The sequence below is a fragment of the Marmota monax genome, unplaced genomic scaffold (genome assembly GCF_021218885.2).
Source record: "Marmota monax isolate L192 unplaced genomic scaffold, Marmota_monax_Labrador192_F-V1.1 WCK01_AAM20220418_F8-fsc00007, whole genome shotgun sequence".
Taxonomy (NCBI): Eukaryota; Metazoa; Chordata; class Mammalia; order Rodentia; family Sciuridae; genus Marmota; species Marmota monax.
Genome location: NW_026692781.1, coordinates 28,894,669 through 28,911,811, shown reverse-complemented (window position 1 = coordinate 28,911,811; position 17,143 = coordinate 28,894,669). Strand labels below are relative to the sequence as shown.

Genomic DNA, 17,143 nt, shown 5'->3' with positions numbered 1-17,143 from the left:
CACACATTAACCAGAGATGATAAGGTTGACAAATTCGTGAGTTCAGAGGTGTTCCCAGGTGGTATGCTTAGCTGTCTTCTGATGGGGTCAGAAGAGAACACATCTGAAATCCATCAGAATTATCTCTTTTTCTAGACTGCAAGAGAAATTGGAAGCTGTTGAAGAAAGATATAGCTCACAGCCCTCTGCAGAGAGGCAAAATCTAGTATCTGCTCTCAAGAAGTTTGGAATGTGGTCAGATAAATGGACAAAGAAAATGTGATACATATATATGCAGGATAATATTATTCAGCAATAAAAATAATGAAATTCTATTATTTGCAACAACATGGTGGAACTGGGGGACATTAAGTGAAATAAATCAAGCACAGAAAGACAAATACTTTATGTTCTCACTTACATGTGGAAGCTAAGAAGTTGATCTCACAAAAGCATAGAATAGAATATTGGTTACCAAAGCCTGGGAAGAATGAGGGGGAATGTGGATGGAGATGGGATGGTTAACAGTTCAGGAGTACAGCCAGATAGGAGAAAAAACTCCTAATGTACTAAGCACAACAGGTAATTATGGTTGACAAAAACTAGTTGAATATTTCAAAATGACTCATAGGATTTTGAATGTTCCCAACACAAAGAAATGATAAATGTCTGAGGTAACAGAGATCTTAATTACCTCAATCTTATTATTATATATTGTATACATGTCATACAGAATGGCACAAATATATACAATTACAGTGTATCAATTAAAAATAAAAATGTTTTAAAAAAGCAAAGTTTGGGATGTGACTTCTGTTCCCACTAAGCACACACCATAGGAATGTTAAAGAGAAAGCATCATAGTACTGTTATATCACATTAACGAAACAAAAGTATGAATGTTATTATTACCAAGGTCAGATGAATTTTAATAGGAAAAATTAAGACTTTTGATTCTTTCAAGACAGTTAAAAAACATTGGAGTTACATGACATATCTTTAAGGGAAATATTTAAAACCATAATGAAGTTATCTTCTATAAAAAGAACTCTTCCTCTGATTACTTCTCATTCCTTTTACTAACAGATACAAGAAGATCAGTAATACGGCTCGTGAAAGCTTTAATAAGCACTTCATCTTAGTGACAAACTTTCAGAACAGAGAGATGCCTTGCCTTCTTATTTTCCCTATCCTCCAAAGCCTCCAAGTTCCCTTTCAACTTATGACTCTCTTGCAGGGCTGTATCTCGACACTTCACTGCTTGAGATAGCTCTTCTTCATTTTTTTCAAGAATGGATTTCACCTTAATAGAAAAATAGAAACAATAATTTTCTAAAATACCATAAATCAATGATGAGAATAAGGCACAGCAATTTAAAAACCAAACTGAAGATGCTTAATTAAACTTTTATTCATTAGTATAAATAAATTCCATCTTTATTAGCTGTTTATCCCTTTATAGAAAACTGCAAAATAACAACAACAACAACAACAAAAATCTGTGTGAAAAAACACAGGTAAACCTAACATATTAGTCACTCCCTATGAAAACATATGAATAGAAATAGTAATATTATGAAGACAAAATGTAAAATGATTATCATGGAACTTCTTTTTGAAAATGTAAATGCATAAATTAATATAATAAAAGCCAAGACAAATAAATAATAAATAGTTCTATAAACCAGGTAGAAGTCTTAGAATTTTATATTCTTGAAACACTCCCAGTGGAGCCACACCATCATTTTAGATAATCACACTATTTTAAATATTACTTTAGCCAGGCACAGTGGCACAATAATCCCAGCAGCTTGGGAGGCTGAGTTAGGAGGATCATGAGGTCAAAGCCAGCCTTAGCAACTTTGCAAGGCCTTAAACAACTTAGCAAGACTGTCTCAAAATAAAATATAAAAAAAGAGCTGGGGACATGGCTCAATGGTTGAACTCTCCAGGATTCAATCAATCCCTGATGCCAAAAGAAAAAACAAAAACAAAAACCTTTTTAATCTCAAATTATAGGGCTACAAAATATTTGAAAAATAGTATAAAAAGTTTTTTGTAGTTCCATAGCAAAATTGGCTTATTATTATTATTATTATTATTATTACTATTATTAACTAGATTACAGAATTCAATCAGTTTTCACCATTTTTTAACTTTTCATGCACCTGTGTGTGTCCCAGAGGTGCATGTGCACACACATATTGGACTGTTCCATACACATGCTTATGTGACCACCACCATAATCATGATAAGAACCCTTCCATCATCACTTCTTCCTTTCTACTACCTCTTTGCATTCACTGCCCCTCCAAACCCATCCATCCCCAGGTAAACATTAATTCATTCTCTATCTCTACAGTTCTGACAAGAATATTAAACATTTTGATATAATAAATATTTGAACAGGTAACACATTCATATTCTTTTAAAACTGTTACTGAGGTATAATTGACACAATAAGCTCCATATATATAAAGTGTACAATCTGAGAAGTTTTGACTTGAATAAACCCTTGAAATCATAATAAAAATAGTGAACATTTTCATTACCCCAAAAGTTTCTTTATGTCCTTTTGTAATCTCCCCCTTTATTTCTCCCTGTTTTCTCAACCCAACCCAAGGCAAGCTCTGATCTGTTTTCAGTCACAATAGTTTGCATTTCCTAGAATTTGATATAAATGGAGTCATTGTTATGTACTCTTTCATAGTTATTTTGAGATTTATTCAATTTATTGCATGCATCAATAGTTCATTCCTTTCTGTTGCTTAGTATTCTATCTGGATATATCTCAATTTACTTAACTATTTACCTCTTGGATACTTGAGTTGTTTCCAGATCTAAGCTATTACAAATAGAGCTGCTGAGAACACTTGGGTACAAGTCTTTGTATAGACATATTCTTTCATTTTTTAATGGGAAATACTTTGGAGTGAACCAACTTAGATTCACATAGTGGTAGCATGCCTTGCGTTTTTTAAAAAGTAGCAAACTACCTTCCAAAGTGGTTGTGCTATTTTACATTCCCATCAGCAATGTATCAGAGTTAGTTGTTCTACATCCTAACACTTGGTATGATAACTTGGTATGAAAAATTTTAGAACTTCTTATAGGTGTATGGTAATATCTCACTGAATTTCCCTAATGGTGGATGTTTAATAACTTTCAAGTGCTTATCTATCATCATTCATGTATCTTTTTTTGAAATATCTGTTTGATATTTTACCCATTCTTGTTACTGGGCTGTTTCCCTAATGAATTTTGAGATTTTTAAAAAACCCATTCTAGAGAAAAGACCTTAACCACAAAAGTGGTTTGTAAATATTTCCTCCCAGTCTGTTGATTATTTCTTTATTTCTCTTAATGCCTTCGAAGAATGCACATGTCAATTCTAATAAAGTACAATTTACCACTTTTGTCCCTTTATTGATTATAATTTTTCCTTTATTGATTATAATTTTTGTTCCCTGATTCCCCTGGTACTGAGAATCAAACCTAGAGCCTCATGCATGCTAGGCAAGTGCTCTACCATAGAACCAACCCTCTGGATCACACTTCTGATGTTAAATTTAAGAAATTTTTGCGTAACCCAAGATCACAAAGATGTCTTTTTACGTTTTCTTCTAGCTTTATAGTTTTAGAGTTTACATTTAGATCTATGATCCATTTTCAATTAATTTTTATATATGTTGTGAAGTATGGATAAAATAGTTTTCATTTTTACACATGGATATCCAATTATTCTAGCACAATTTGTTGAAAAGACTATTCTTCCTTAGCTTTTAGTTTTATTTAAAATGAAATATATCCATAAGTTAACAATTTGAACATATAGCACATTCACCTTATTTTTTTAATGTACAAAAAAATGTAAAAAAAATCTCTCAGCCATAGTTTCCTTCCTCAAAAATTTTGCCAGCTTATTATAAACACAATGCATATACAAATAAATATGCATGTATATATTGTTTATTTCCCTGCCCTTTTTGCATGCAAACAGTAAAATACTATCTATTTCTGAACCTTGTTTTAACCTAATAATATACATATCTTGAAGTAGATTACAAGCTAAGATACATGTGATTTATCTAGCCAGTCTCATTGATTGGATTCTGGTTGCTTGCAGCCTTTTGCTATTCATCAACAACTCTTCAGTAAGTAATCTTTAAACAAGTCATGTGTATAAGCTACTAAATATGTAAGGAAAAATCCTAGAAGTTAAATTGTGAGATCGAATTTTGTCACAATTATTACCAAGTTGTACTCCATAGGAATTTGTACCATTTATGCTCCCAACAGCAACCAAGAATGTCTTTTTCCCACACCTTTCTCAACATGTTTATATATCCTTAAAATTTAACCTGCAACATTTAAAATACTTTAACTTTTTCTGTAAGGATTACAGAATAGTGCAAAGAAGCCAATTCATTGGTTCTAAAGATCTATTGATTTTTTTTCTAAAAAATAATACGTTTTAATTTTTAAAATTTTACCAGTGTTTACAAGATATATTTACACACACACACACACACACACACAAACAATATTGCTAACGAAACTGTTTACACAAAGTATCTAAATAGTAGTCTACTTCATAAGATCATCTATAGTATTTTTTATTTTTAAACTTCCAGCAAAGATGGATGCTCTAATAAGTTCTCTCTGGAAAGTACATCCCAATGTTCAATTTCATGGGGATTTTTGGATTAATGTATTTCTATTTTTTTAATATTTATTTTATAGTTGGACAAAATACCTTTATTTCACTCATTTATTTTTTACATGGTGCTGAGGATCGAACCCAGGGTCCTGCGCGTGCGAGAGGAGCGCTCTATCGCTGAGCCACAACCCCAGCCCCTATTTCTATTTTTAAATCATGACTTATTCAAGCATTTTAGCTCAAATGTTGAGATTAGTTAGAAATTTTGAATTTTTAAAAACTCAATTAGATTTATAAAAACTCAATTGTAACTCAAGCCAAATTTTCTATGCCCAAATGAAAATTAGCTGATGGCCAAGAATGGTTTCAAAATTTACATCAGTTTTTATTATTTGTTAAGAACCAATTTATTTGTTGTTATGCATATCTTTAAGTATTATCTTCCTAGATTGTTACTGCTTTCTTCATTATCATATAAATCTGAAGTTTCCCTAAGATTTTATTTGTGTTCTTCACTTACCAAATCCTGTTTAAAACAATTTGGTGATTCATCATTTAGTAAGGGTCTTGAGGCAAGAATGTCTATTTTGCCTTCTAATCTTCCCTCCATAGTTTTAATAGCATTCAAAAGTGTCTTTAGAGAGATTCTGGAGTCTCCAATCTCCTGAGATGTTCTCACAGAAGGCAGTGTAGGTGCAAAACTCACACGGCGTGTGGAGTTTGGAAGAACACTGGGCAAACCAACTGTTGAAGTTCTCTCCTTTACATTATTTACATAAGACCTAGAGCTTTCAAGGGATTTTGAAGACGCTGGCCTCTCTGGAGATTTCCTTCTTCTTGGTGGCATCACCATTTATAAACAAAATAAAAAATTAACTAAATTTAGTGCTATTTTTCAAGGAATTGTTTCTCTCAGAGAAACAGCAATAAAAAGCAGCAGCCAAAATAAAAAAAAAAAAGGTTTGGAAATGTGTTCCTTTGCTTTCAGAATGAAGAGATCACACTGTAAAGTATGACCTAGTAAAGAAATAGGCCTTAAACCAAATTTCCTGTAGGAGAGTGTATCTAATGAGGTCACTCTTACAACTTTGTGACCTCATCACTCATCAGTAGAGCAAGTAGCTAGAACTCCATGACTATTCCACCGGAAGACATATTCTAGTACCTTGGTTACAGGGGGTCCATACACACAAATATTGTAGATACAGAAATCATACATGCTTACACCTAGAGTTGAAGATTTTTAAAATAACCTAATAATCTGTAATCATTAAAAGAACCACTTTCTTTTGGTAACACATTCCTGGGTTAAGTTCTTCACTAAATATTTTATATATTTTGCTTGTTTAATTAATTTGTTGAAATGTTATGTGACCTACAAAGGTTTCAGCCTCAACACTCTTCTTGCTGATAAGAAAACATCTTCACTATTAATACCTCTTTCAGGTGAGCTTCTGACTGTTGCAGGTATACCTTGTTGGCACTGAGTTCTGAGTTTGCCTATCACTCAAAAAACAGATACTTGTTCCTCCCATCTGCTAAGATTTTTTAGGCTCAAATTAAAAAAACACTTCCTTTATGAAAGCATTTACCAATGCTTCCAATCATATTAATGCTTTCTATGCAGGCTCATTAATATAATCTATATTTTTTCTGAAAGGCATAACTTTCTATTCTATAATAAGGTTTATTAAGAACATTCATAAACATCCTTAGAAGCAAGTTGAATGTCTTGATTCTGCTTCAGGCACCTTTATAATATGAATTCCTCTATGGCCTAGTAGAATCTTGTACACAGTAGTGCTTAAAAATGTTTGTTGAATCAAGATTGGATATTCATCCTTCTGGAATTGTATGGTAAAGTAGGGAAAAGGGCATCAAACAATTTCTTAAAAACTAAAACAACAGAACAGCAATCAGACAGCAATCAGCTTTTGAAGTTATTAAACATACATGAGCATATTTGGCCTCTAGAGCCTTATTCAGCTTGCGTAGATGTTCATTCTGTAAACTGGTTTCAGTAAAACACTGAAGTTGTTCTTCTAGCTGTTTAACTTTTGCCTAGAAAGAACATAGAAAAATAATGAACTTCATAATTTCCAAGAAGAGGAGATGTAAGTTTTGCAAAAAAATTAACAGAGGAAACTTGAAACTTTCAAAAAAAAATCTTCAAGTTTTTCTAATCATGCAAAGAATTCTATTTCAACTCACAGTTAAAAGTATATTATAGCCATTTAAATGTACTGAGATAACTCATTTGGTTTCTATTGCTCATGGAAAATACAAATCGATATGATATATAAACTTAACAGTGAGATTTTGTATTTAATATATTTCAATTTTAAAGGAATTTTAGTACCTGGCATTCAAAAACCTTTGAATATGGATAATTAGCATTGTCAATGTGCAAGAAATAGAAATACATTCTTGTTTTTTACTGACAAAGAATTAGAAAAGTTGAATAATTGGAATTCAACTCCATTATATTTTAAAACTAACTCATAAGGATAACTATACATATTTCTCTTTTAAAATTATCTTGTGGGATAAAAATAACATATACTTACAAATATGCAAATTCTATAATTTGCCATATTTTCTTCCTCTTAGCCCTCTTATATAAAAGAACAATTAACATTACTGAGCCTATCCGTGAATCAACAAATATGTATCCAAATTTTTTTGTTTTGTTTTGTTTTTGATACCAGGACTGAACTCAGGGGCACTAGATCACTGAGCCACATCCCCAGCCCTTATCCACATTTTTAAATTTATAAATGTTATTTAATTTTTTCTTGATATTTTATTTGCTATCTGTGGACAGCAAACACCCTTTTGGCTGTAGCTATTAGATTTTCAGGAATTGTTAAAAATTTGAGTGCTAATAGGGTAGAAAAAAGCTTTGTCTTAGGAAATCTCTTTTTTAATTTTTTATTGGTTCATAAATTATACATAACATTATGATTTATTTTGAGATAATTATAAATGCATGGAGTTAAATCTCCAGTATTTTACTTACCCTCCCTGTTTCCTTTTCTCTAGTCTACTGAAGATCTATTTTATATTATTAAAAAAATTAGTGTCTTCTGGGTATACATAATATGATTCACTGTAATATATTCATATAATGTATACTGGTAAGTTAGGTTCAAACATTCCACGGATTTTTCCATTATCCTGTCATTCCTCCTTCTCAATTCCCTTCTTCTACCTCCCCTGATCTTTTAGACTACCTTCCATGTATCAGAGGAAACATTCAACCTTTGATTTTTGGAGTCTGGCTTAGGAAATCTCTCTTATTTCATCAGCAGAATACTTGTTTCTTTCACCTTTGTCAGTTTCTGCCAATCTCTTCCACAGTATACAGTAGAAAACATGTGCTGTGGCTCTCCAAATCATTAGTAAAAATTAATCATGGTTTTCACTTAAGGATAAGAATTAAAATGGTATCTCTAAAGAGAGGTATTGATTCAACAATTATCTATTTTAAATATAAACCACTGTTAGTCCACAGAACCCAAGGAAAAATGAACTGTATGACTAAGAAGACTTTAATGTTTGCCTCTCTTCAAGTAATACAAAGTCCTATTCCCCAATAATACTTAGATAATTCATCCTACTTGATCCCGTAAGTGCCCAATAAAATGCCTTGAAACTCCAGACAGCATGTTCTTATTCATAAAGCACTTTGATATTTATATGGAGTCTCTCACTTGGCAAAAATTAACTCAGGACATTCAAAATGGGAAGAAACAAAGAAGAATGGGTCCGAAGCAAATAAATACTGCTGCCTCTCAGAGGTCTGGTGTTTCTGTGATCATTAAAATCCAAGCAGTTTCTATAACTGTCTTATCAGCCAGTCTTAGGAATAGAAATAATTTAGGTCAAGGTCATACGCTCATATTGTTTCAACTGGTCTAAATATATACATATGTATATAACTCTAATTATATTAACAATAGAGAAACAGATAACTAAGAAATGGAGGGTGGATACAAGATGGCGGGCGGAATAGAGGTAGTCCTGATTCTGGCTGCTCTGTGGCAGGAAACCAAGAAAGCAGACAGCTTATCCACAAGGTCTTGCCTAGACAGAATACAACATCTCAGAGAGTGTGAGAAGACCCCTATACAGCAGATTTTCACAGAATTCACCAGTGCTACAACCACATGTGCAGAAATCAGAGCCTCTGCGTTTGGGTAAGTTTCTAGACTCCAGACCCAAACCACAGTCCTAGCTCATGCAAGACTCACAAATGGCTTAGCAAAATCACCTATCAGCACCTCTGCACAACTCCAGACTGCTCTCCACTCCCACGCAGGTCAGTCAGCTGCTACTGATCCACAGCAGAAGACCATCCCGCAGCTGTCCCCACATCACCAGACACGCTGGAAGCAGACCAACTCCATCTTGGAAAACCTTCCTCGCCATTTTTGGTGGGCATGGCTATCAGATGGGATCACCATTTGAGCAGGTACCTGATTTCCAATTCCCCGCCCCTCCCCAGAGGCGATATCTCAGCACGTGGCCACCCAACACAAAAACAGGTCTCAGTTGGACAGGAGTGCAGTTCCAACAGGGCGCTGCCCACCTGGTGTGAGCCTGGGGTGAGAGGTCCTGCAGGTGGGACCTGATAAGAAAGAGATGGGAGGGGACCAAAGTCTGGAGCATAACAAAGAGACCAGGATCTGTGAAATTTCCAGGCAAGAGAGGGAGACCACAGTGGGGGCTCAAGTCAGATGAGTGGTCTCAAAAAAAGACACGTGAGGTGCTATTTCCCTGCTGGAACTGGTGGGTGGCACTCCCGGCTTCCAGACGCTCCACACCAGGTCCAGTCTTCTCACCCTGGTTATCTATACCATCCTGAGGGCAGAGACACCAGCTTAAAACAGACAACTCTACCTACTGGATGAGAAGAGAAGAAGGAAAGAAAAGGATCTCTAAGAGTATTTTTTTTTTCCTCCTCCTTCTACTTTTTCTTCTTTCTCTTCTACCCTTCTATCCTCTGGCCTTCACATCCCCGATATATGTATAAACAAGAACTTTGCATAAAATAGGACTTTGAGGATTGAGTCACCTGAATTATACAATATAGAGGGGTTGCATAAGCCTCTTTTTTTCTTTCATTCTTTCCCTTTTTTTCTCTTTCCTCTTCTTTCACCCTCTAAATTTTACTAATTTTACATCCTATATTTTTCTAAATACAGAAGTGTTTGTTTTATGTACTCTACTATCTACCCACGTACTTGTCTACCCCAAATTACTCCCTCTCTATTCCCCTGCTACTAACCATCTTCATTAGATTTCTCCTCCACATTCCCTAAGATGTAGTATCTCTATCCCTCACATCTTTTCCCCTCAACATATTGTCCTATGCCTGACCCCCAGTTCATTGTCCACTGCCAGAATGTAAATCTTTTAATGAAACTACTGATTATATTTTAAATAATAATTGAATCCAACATTTCTGGACATGAGACTAAACTGTAAATATCTTAATAACAACAATTTGTTCATAGGTGATATATTGTTGATATTGGGACCTGTTAACATTGTCCTTCCCCATAAAGGAGGGATCTTGGAACCCTACAAGAGCCCTACAAATCTATAGGATAAAAACAATAACACACCAGATCCACAGAGCTGGAAAGGAAGACACATGAGCAACATGAAAAGACAATGGAAGAAAGTACCACAAACAAATCAAGTCAACATATCATTGGCAGCATTGGCAGCTACAGCAGAAAAAATGACAGAAAAAGATTTCAGGACATACATGGTTAAAATGTTTTGGGATTGCAAAGAAGACATAAAACAACAAATATAGGCAGTGAAAGATCACTTCAACAATGAGCTACATACACAAATCCAAGAAGCAAAAGATCACCTCAAAAGAGAGATAGAGGTTCTTAAAAAAACGAACAAACAAACAAACAAAAAACAGAAATCATTGAAATGAAAGAAATAAAAAACCAAATTAAAAATTCAAATGAAAGCATCACCAACAGAGTAGACCACTTAGAAGATAGGATATCAGACAATAAAGATAAAATAAATCATCTTGAAAAGAACACTGACCACACAGCGAAAATGATAAGAAACCATGAGCAGAACATTCAAGAATGGGATAGCATAAAAAGACCAAATTTAAAAGGTATTGGGATAGAGAAAGGTACAGAGATCCAAACAAAAGGAATGAACAATCTATTCAATGAAATAATATCAGAAAACTTTCCAAACATGAAGAATGAATTGGAAATCCAAATTCAAGAAGCCTACAGACGGCAAATGTACAAAATCACAACAGATTCACAAGGCACATTATAATGAAAATGCCCAACATACAGAATAAGGAGAGAATTTTAAAAGCCACAAGAGAAAGAAATCAGATTACATATAGAATAAAACCAATTAGGATAATGGCAGAGTTTTCAACACAGACACTGAAAGCTAGAAGATCCTGGAACAACATATTTCAAGCTCTGAAAGATAATGGGTGCCAACCAAGAATCTTGTATCCAGCAAAATTAAGCTTTAGATTTGAAGATGAAGTAAAAACCTTCCATGATAAACAAAAGTTAAAAGAATTTATAGTTAGAAAATTGGCACTACAGAAATATTGGCAAAATATTTCATGAAGTGGAAATGAAAAACAGCAATGAAAATCAGCAGAGGGACGTAGTACACTAAAGAAAAAACTAATCAAAGAGGAAAACCAAGTCAAGTTAAATAAAAAAATAAACAAATATGGCTGGAAATACAAACCATGTCTCAATAGTAACCCTAAATGTTAATGGCTTAAACTCACTAATCAAAAGACATATGCTAGCAGATTGCATTAAAAACAACAACAACAACAACAACAAACCAATATGCTGCCTCCAGGAAACTCATCTGATAGGAAAAGACATACACAGACTGAAGGGGAAAGGTTGGGAAAAATCATACCCCTCACATGGACTGTGGAAGCAAGCAGGGGTTATCATACTCATATCAAATAAAGTAGATTTCAAGCCAAGGTTAATCAAAAGGGATAAAGAGGGACACTACATACTGCTCAAGGGAACCATACACCAACAAGAAATAACAATCATAAATATATATGCCTCAAACAATGGTGCAGCTATGCTCATCAAACAAACTCTTCTTAGGTTCAGGAAGCAAACTGACCACAACACAATAATCTTGGGTGATTTTAACATACCTCTCTCACAACTGGATAGATTTTTCAAACAAAAATTGAATAAAGACACTACAGAACACAATAACATAATCAATAACTTAGACTTAACTAACATATAGAATACTTCAACCTGCATCAAGTGGATACACGTTCTTCTCAGCAGCACTTGGGTCCTTCTCTAAAACAGACCATTGTGGGAAACCAACCTTACACGTGACTGAGTCACACTCCTCGGCTGGGTGCTGTGGCGCTCAGTTGCAGAAATGTGGCAGAACTTTCCCCACCCTTCTTGGGTTCAAGGGCCAGTGTCTCGTGCATGGGTGTGTCTTGCTTTACCCGTGGGTGAAGCTATGCTCACCTGTTCCTTTGTAATATAACCCCTTGCTCTGTTTAGGATAGAATCTTCCTTGGAAGTGCCTTGTGTGTGTCCCCTTCTCTTACTGTGCTCTTAGGTGTGGCCTACCCAGGTGTCAGTCAACCTGCTGACAGTGGAAATCATGAAGATAGACTCAGCCCCCTGAAACCTGAACTCTTGTCTCATTTGAATAGCTTCTTCTCAATAAAAGGGGTCAGCACATGCTCTCGCTCTCTCTTCCTGCGGACCCTTAAGGTCAGAGGAGCCGTCACAGTGATCCCAAAGAAAAAGGTATTTGTGTCTCTTGTGTGGTTATTTCGTGCAGCCCAGTCAGCCCAGTTAGCCCAGTTTACCTGGAGTGACTCCTGAGCCTTTTAGTCGCGAAAACAGAAACCCGGCAGACCATATACTATGCCACAAAGCAACTCTTAGCAAATACAAAAAAGTAAAGATGCTATGATGCATTTTATCAGATCATAATGGAATGAAATTGAACATCAATTACAAAATAAAAAATAAAAATTTCTCCATTACCTGGAGGCTAAACAATATGCTACTAAATGAACAATGGGTTACAGAAGACATCAAGGAGGAGATTAAAAAATTCTTACAGGTAAATGAGAACACAGACACAACATATTAAAATCTCTGGGAAACTATGAAAGCAATACTAAGAGGAAAATTCATTGCATGGAATTCATTCCTTAAAAGAAGAAAAAGTCAACAAATAAAATGACTTCACACTACATCTCAAAGCTCTGGAAAAAGAAAAACAAATCAGCAGCAAAAGCAGTGAAAGGCAAGAAATAATTAAAATTAGAGCTGAAATCAATGAAATCTAAACAAAAGAAACAACTGAAAAAATTGACAAAACAAAAAGTTGGTTCTTTGAAAAAATAAATAAAATTGACAGACCCTTAGCCACGCTAATGAAGAGAAGGAGGGAGAGAACTCAAATTACCAGCATACATGATAAAAAAGGTAATATCACAACAGACACCACAGAAATACAGAGGATAATTACAAATTATTTTGAAATCTTATACTTCAATAAAATAGAAGACATTGAAGGCATCGACAAATTTCTTAAGTCATACGATTTGTCCAGATTGAGCCAGGAAGATATACACAATTTAAACAGAGCAATATCAAGTGAGGAAATATAAGAAACCATCAAAAGCTTACCAACCAAGAAAAGCCCAGGACTGGATGGATACACAGCCGACTTCTACAAGACCTTTAAAGAAGAACTAATACAATATTCTTCAATTTACTTCAGGAAACAGAAAAAGAGGCAGTAATTCCAAACTCATTCTATGAGGCCAATATCACCCTGATCCCCAAACCAGGCAAAGACACATCAAAGAAAGAAAATTTCAGCCCAATATGTCTATTGAACATAGATGCAAAAATTCTCAATAATATTCTGGCAAATTGAATACAAAAACATATCAAAAAGATTGTGCACTATAATCAAAAGGATTCATCCCAGGGATACAAGGTTGGTTCAACATATGAAAATCAATAAATGTAATTCATCACATCAATAGACTTAAAGATAAGAATCATATGATCATCTCAATAGATGCAGAAAAAGCACTGAACAAAATACAGCACCCCTTTATGTTCAAAACACTAGAAAAAATGGGGATAACAGGAACATATGTCAACATTGTAATGGCTATCTACACTAAGCCTAAGACCAACATCATTCTAAATGGAGAAAAATTGAAGGCATTCCCTCTAAAAACTGGAACAAGATAGGGATGCCCTTTTTCACCACTTCTATTTAACATAGTTCTTAAAACACTGGCCAGATCAATTAGACGAAAGAATTCAAAGGGATATGTATAGAGAAAGAACTTAAATTAGCACTATTTGCTGATGATATGATTCTATACCTAGAAGACCCAAAAAATTCCACCAGAACACTTCTAGAACTAGTAAATGAATTCAGCAAAGTAGCAGGATATAAAATCAACACCCATAAATGAAAGGCATTTCTGTGTATCAGTGACAAAGTCTCTGAGAAGGAAATGAGGAAAACTACCCCATTCACAATAGCCTCAAAAAAAAAAAAAAAAAAAAAAAAGATTTGGGAAACAACTTAATGAAAGAGGTGAAAGATCTATACAATGAAAGCTACCAAACCCTAAAGACAGAAATCAAAGAAGACCTTAGAAGATGGAAAGATCTATCTTGCTCTTGGATAGGCAGAATTAATATTACCAAAATGACCATACTACCAAAAGCACTATACAGATTTAATGCAATTCCGATCAAAATTCCAATGGCATTCCTCATAGAATTAGAAAAAGCAATCATGAAATTCATCTGAAAAATAAGAGACCCAGAATGGCTAAAGCAATCCTTAGCAAGAAGAGTTAAGCAGGTGGCATCGCTATACCAGATCTTAAACTATACTACAGAGCAACAGTAACAAAAACAGCATGGTACTGGTAGACTAAGACCAAGACTGGTAGACCAATGGTACAGAATAGAGGACACAGAGACTAACCCGCACAATTACAATTATTTTATATTAGACAAAGTTGCCAAGAACATGCATTGGAGAAAAGATAGCCTCTTCAACAAATGGTGTTGGAAAAACTGGAAATCCATATGCAACAAAATGAAATTAAACCCCTATTTCTCACCATGCACAAAACTAAACTCAAAATGAATCAAGGACCTAGGAATTAAACCAGAGACTCTGCATCTAATAGAAAAAAAAGTAGGCCCTAATTTTCGTCATGTGGGATTAGGCATCAACTTCCTTAATATGACTCCTATAGCTTAAGAATTAAAACCAAGAATCAATAAATGGGATGGAACCAAACTAAAAAGTTTCTTCTCAGCAAAAGAAACAATCTGTGAGGTAAAGAGAGAGCCCACATCCTGGGAGCAAATTTTTTCCCCTCACACATCAGATAGTTCTTTATATACCCTAGAGATTAGTGCTGTATCTGATGTCAGGATGATATACACAATTTAGACAGACCAATCAAATGAGATGAAATAGAAGATGCCATCAGAAGCCTATCAACCAAGAAAAGCCCAGGATTGGATAGATACACAGCCAAATTCTACAAGACCTTTAAAGAAGAACTAATAGGGTATATAAAGAACTTAAAAAAATAAACACCAAAAGAACAAATAACCTGATCAATAAATGGGCCAAGGACCTGAACAGACATTTCTCAGAAGAGGATATACAATCAATCAACAAATATATGAAAAAATGCTCATCATCTGTAGCAATCAGAGAAATGCAAGTCAAAACTACTCTAAGATATCATCTCACTCCAGTCAGAATGGCAGCTATTATGAAGACAAACAACAATAAGTATTGGCGAGGATGTGGGGAAAAAGGTACACTCATACATTGCTGGTAGGACTGCAAATTGGTACAGCCAATATGGAAAGCAGTATGGAGATTCCTTGGAAAATTGGGAATGGAACTACCATTTGACCCAGCTATCCCTCTTCTCGGACTATACCCAAAGGACTTAAAATCAGCATACTACAGGGACACAGCCACATCAATGTTTATAGCAGTGCAATTCACAATAGCTAAATTGTGGAGCTAAACTAGATGCCCTTCAGTGGATGAATGGATAAAAAAACATGTGGTATATATACACAATGGAATTTTACTCAACAATAAAAGAGAATAAAATCATGGCATTTGCAGCTAACTGGATGGTGTTGGAGAAGATAATGCTAAGTGAAGTTAGCCAATCCCCAAAAAACAAATGCTGAATGTTTTCTCTGATATAAGGAGGCTGACTCATCCGTGGAGTAGGGAGGGGGAGCATGGAAGGATTAGATGAATTCTAGATAGGGAAGAGGGGTGGGAGGGGAAGGGAGGGGTCAGGGGATCAGCAAGAATGGTGGAATGTGACATTATCCAAAGTACACGTATGAAGAATCAAATTGGGTGTCAACATACTTTATATATAAACAGAAACATGAAAAATTGTGATATATTTGTATACTAAGAATTGTAATGCAAAAAAGTACATGTATAAAGGCATGGATTGGCGTGAACATATTCTATATACAAAGATATGAAAAATTGTACTCTATATGTGTAATAAGAATTGTAATGCATCCCACTGTCGTGTATTTAAAAAAATAAAATCAATAATACTAAAAAATAGAAAAAAAAGAAATGGAAAGGAACTCTTCTTTAGACTGTTTATAATGCAAATATTCTAAAATAATACAATTAAAATTCCTAGGTTTTTTTCCTTCAATATATACTGTAAATTCTAAATACAGTAGGACATACCAATAACCTTAGCTTATTTATAGTTTGAAATGAGCTTCAGCATTAACCCATTATGTCCCGTCATTCTATATGTAGTTTTTATACAAGGCCCTATATATGGAATGCCGGGACATAATAGGTTAAAACAACAGGAATGGTCAAAGTTATGCATTTTAATAAATGTATGAAAATAGACTTAAGAACTGATAATTTCAATATAGCATATTTTTTTCTTTTAAGGCCTTTATCTAATATTCATATAATGGTACAACATGCATGCAGCAATGCAAAACAAAGAACCAGCACGACAAATATGAATAATAAAACTCACTACTAAAATGTTGGGTTAAAGAAGCAGGACATTAAAAAGTATGTATTGTGCGATTATGTGAAGTGAAAGCATAGGTAAAATTAATCTGAGGTGTTGGAAGTCAGGATGGTAATTAACCATGTTGGGGATAGTTATTGGAAGAAGGTTCTGGATGTTGGGAATGTGCCGTTTCTTGATCTGAGTGTTAATTTTAATTTGTAAAAAGTTCATCAGGCTGGGTCCCATGTTCTTTTAAGTATATACATTATAGTTCAAGAAAAAGTTTACTAAAACATAAAACAAACCCTTATCTAATCTGTAAATTAAGTTCACAATTGCAGTTGCTTACAAGGGCCAGTCTGCTAACATGTTTGAATCCAGGT

General features: G+C 34.5%; 1 protein-coding gene across 5 annotated transcripts in view; it reads right to left on the bottom strand.

The window, feature by feature from the left end:
- Positions 1–17,143, bottom strand: part of Ccdc150 (coiled-coil domain containing 150) — a 127,588-nt gene that overhangs the window by 34,701 nt on the left and 75,744 nt on the right. For 4 of the 5 annotated variants that reach the window (XM_046447626.2, XM_058580343.1, XM_058580342.1 and 1 more), the window contains 2 exons: positions 6,593–6,700; positions 1,154–1,282 (listed from right to left, as the gene is read on the bottom strand). In XM_046447626.2, coding sequence (XP_046303582.1) covers positions 1,154–1,282; positions 6,593–6,700 — 237 coding nt within the window. Of the gene's footprint in view, positions 1–1,153; positions 1,283–5,159; positions 5,728–6,592; positions 6,701–17,143 lie in introns of those variants that run through there. The other variant, XM_058580344.1, reaches the window with a different exon arrangement.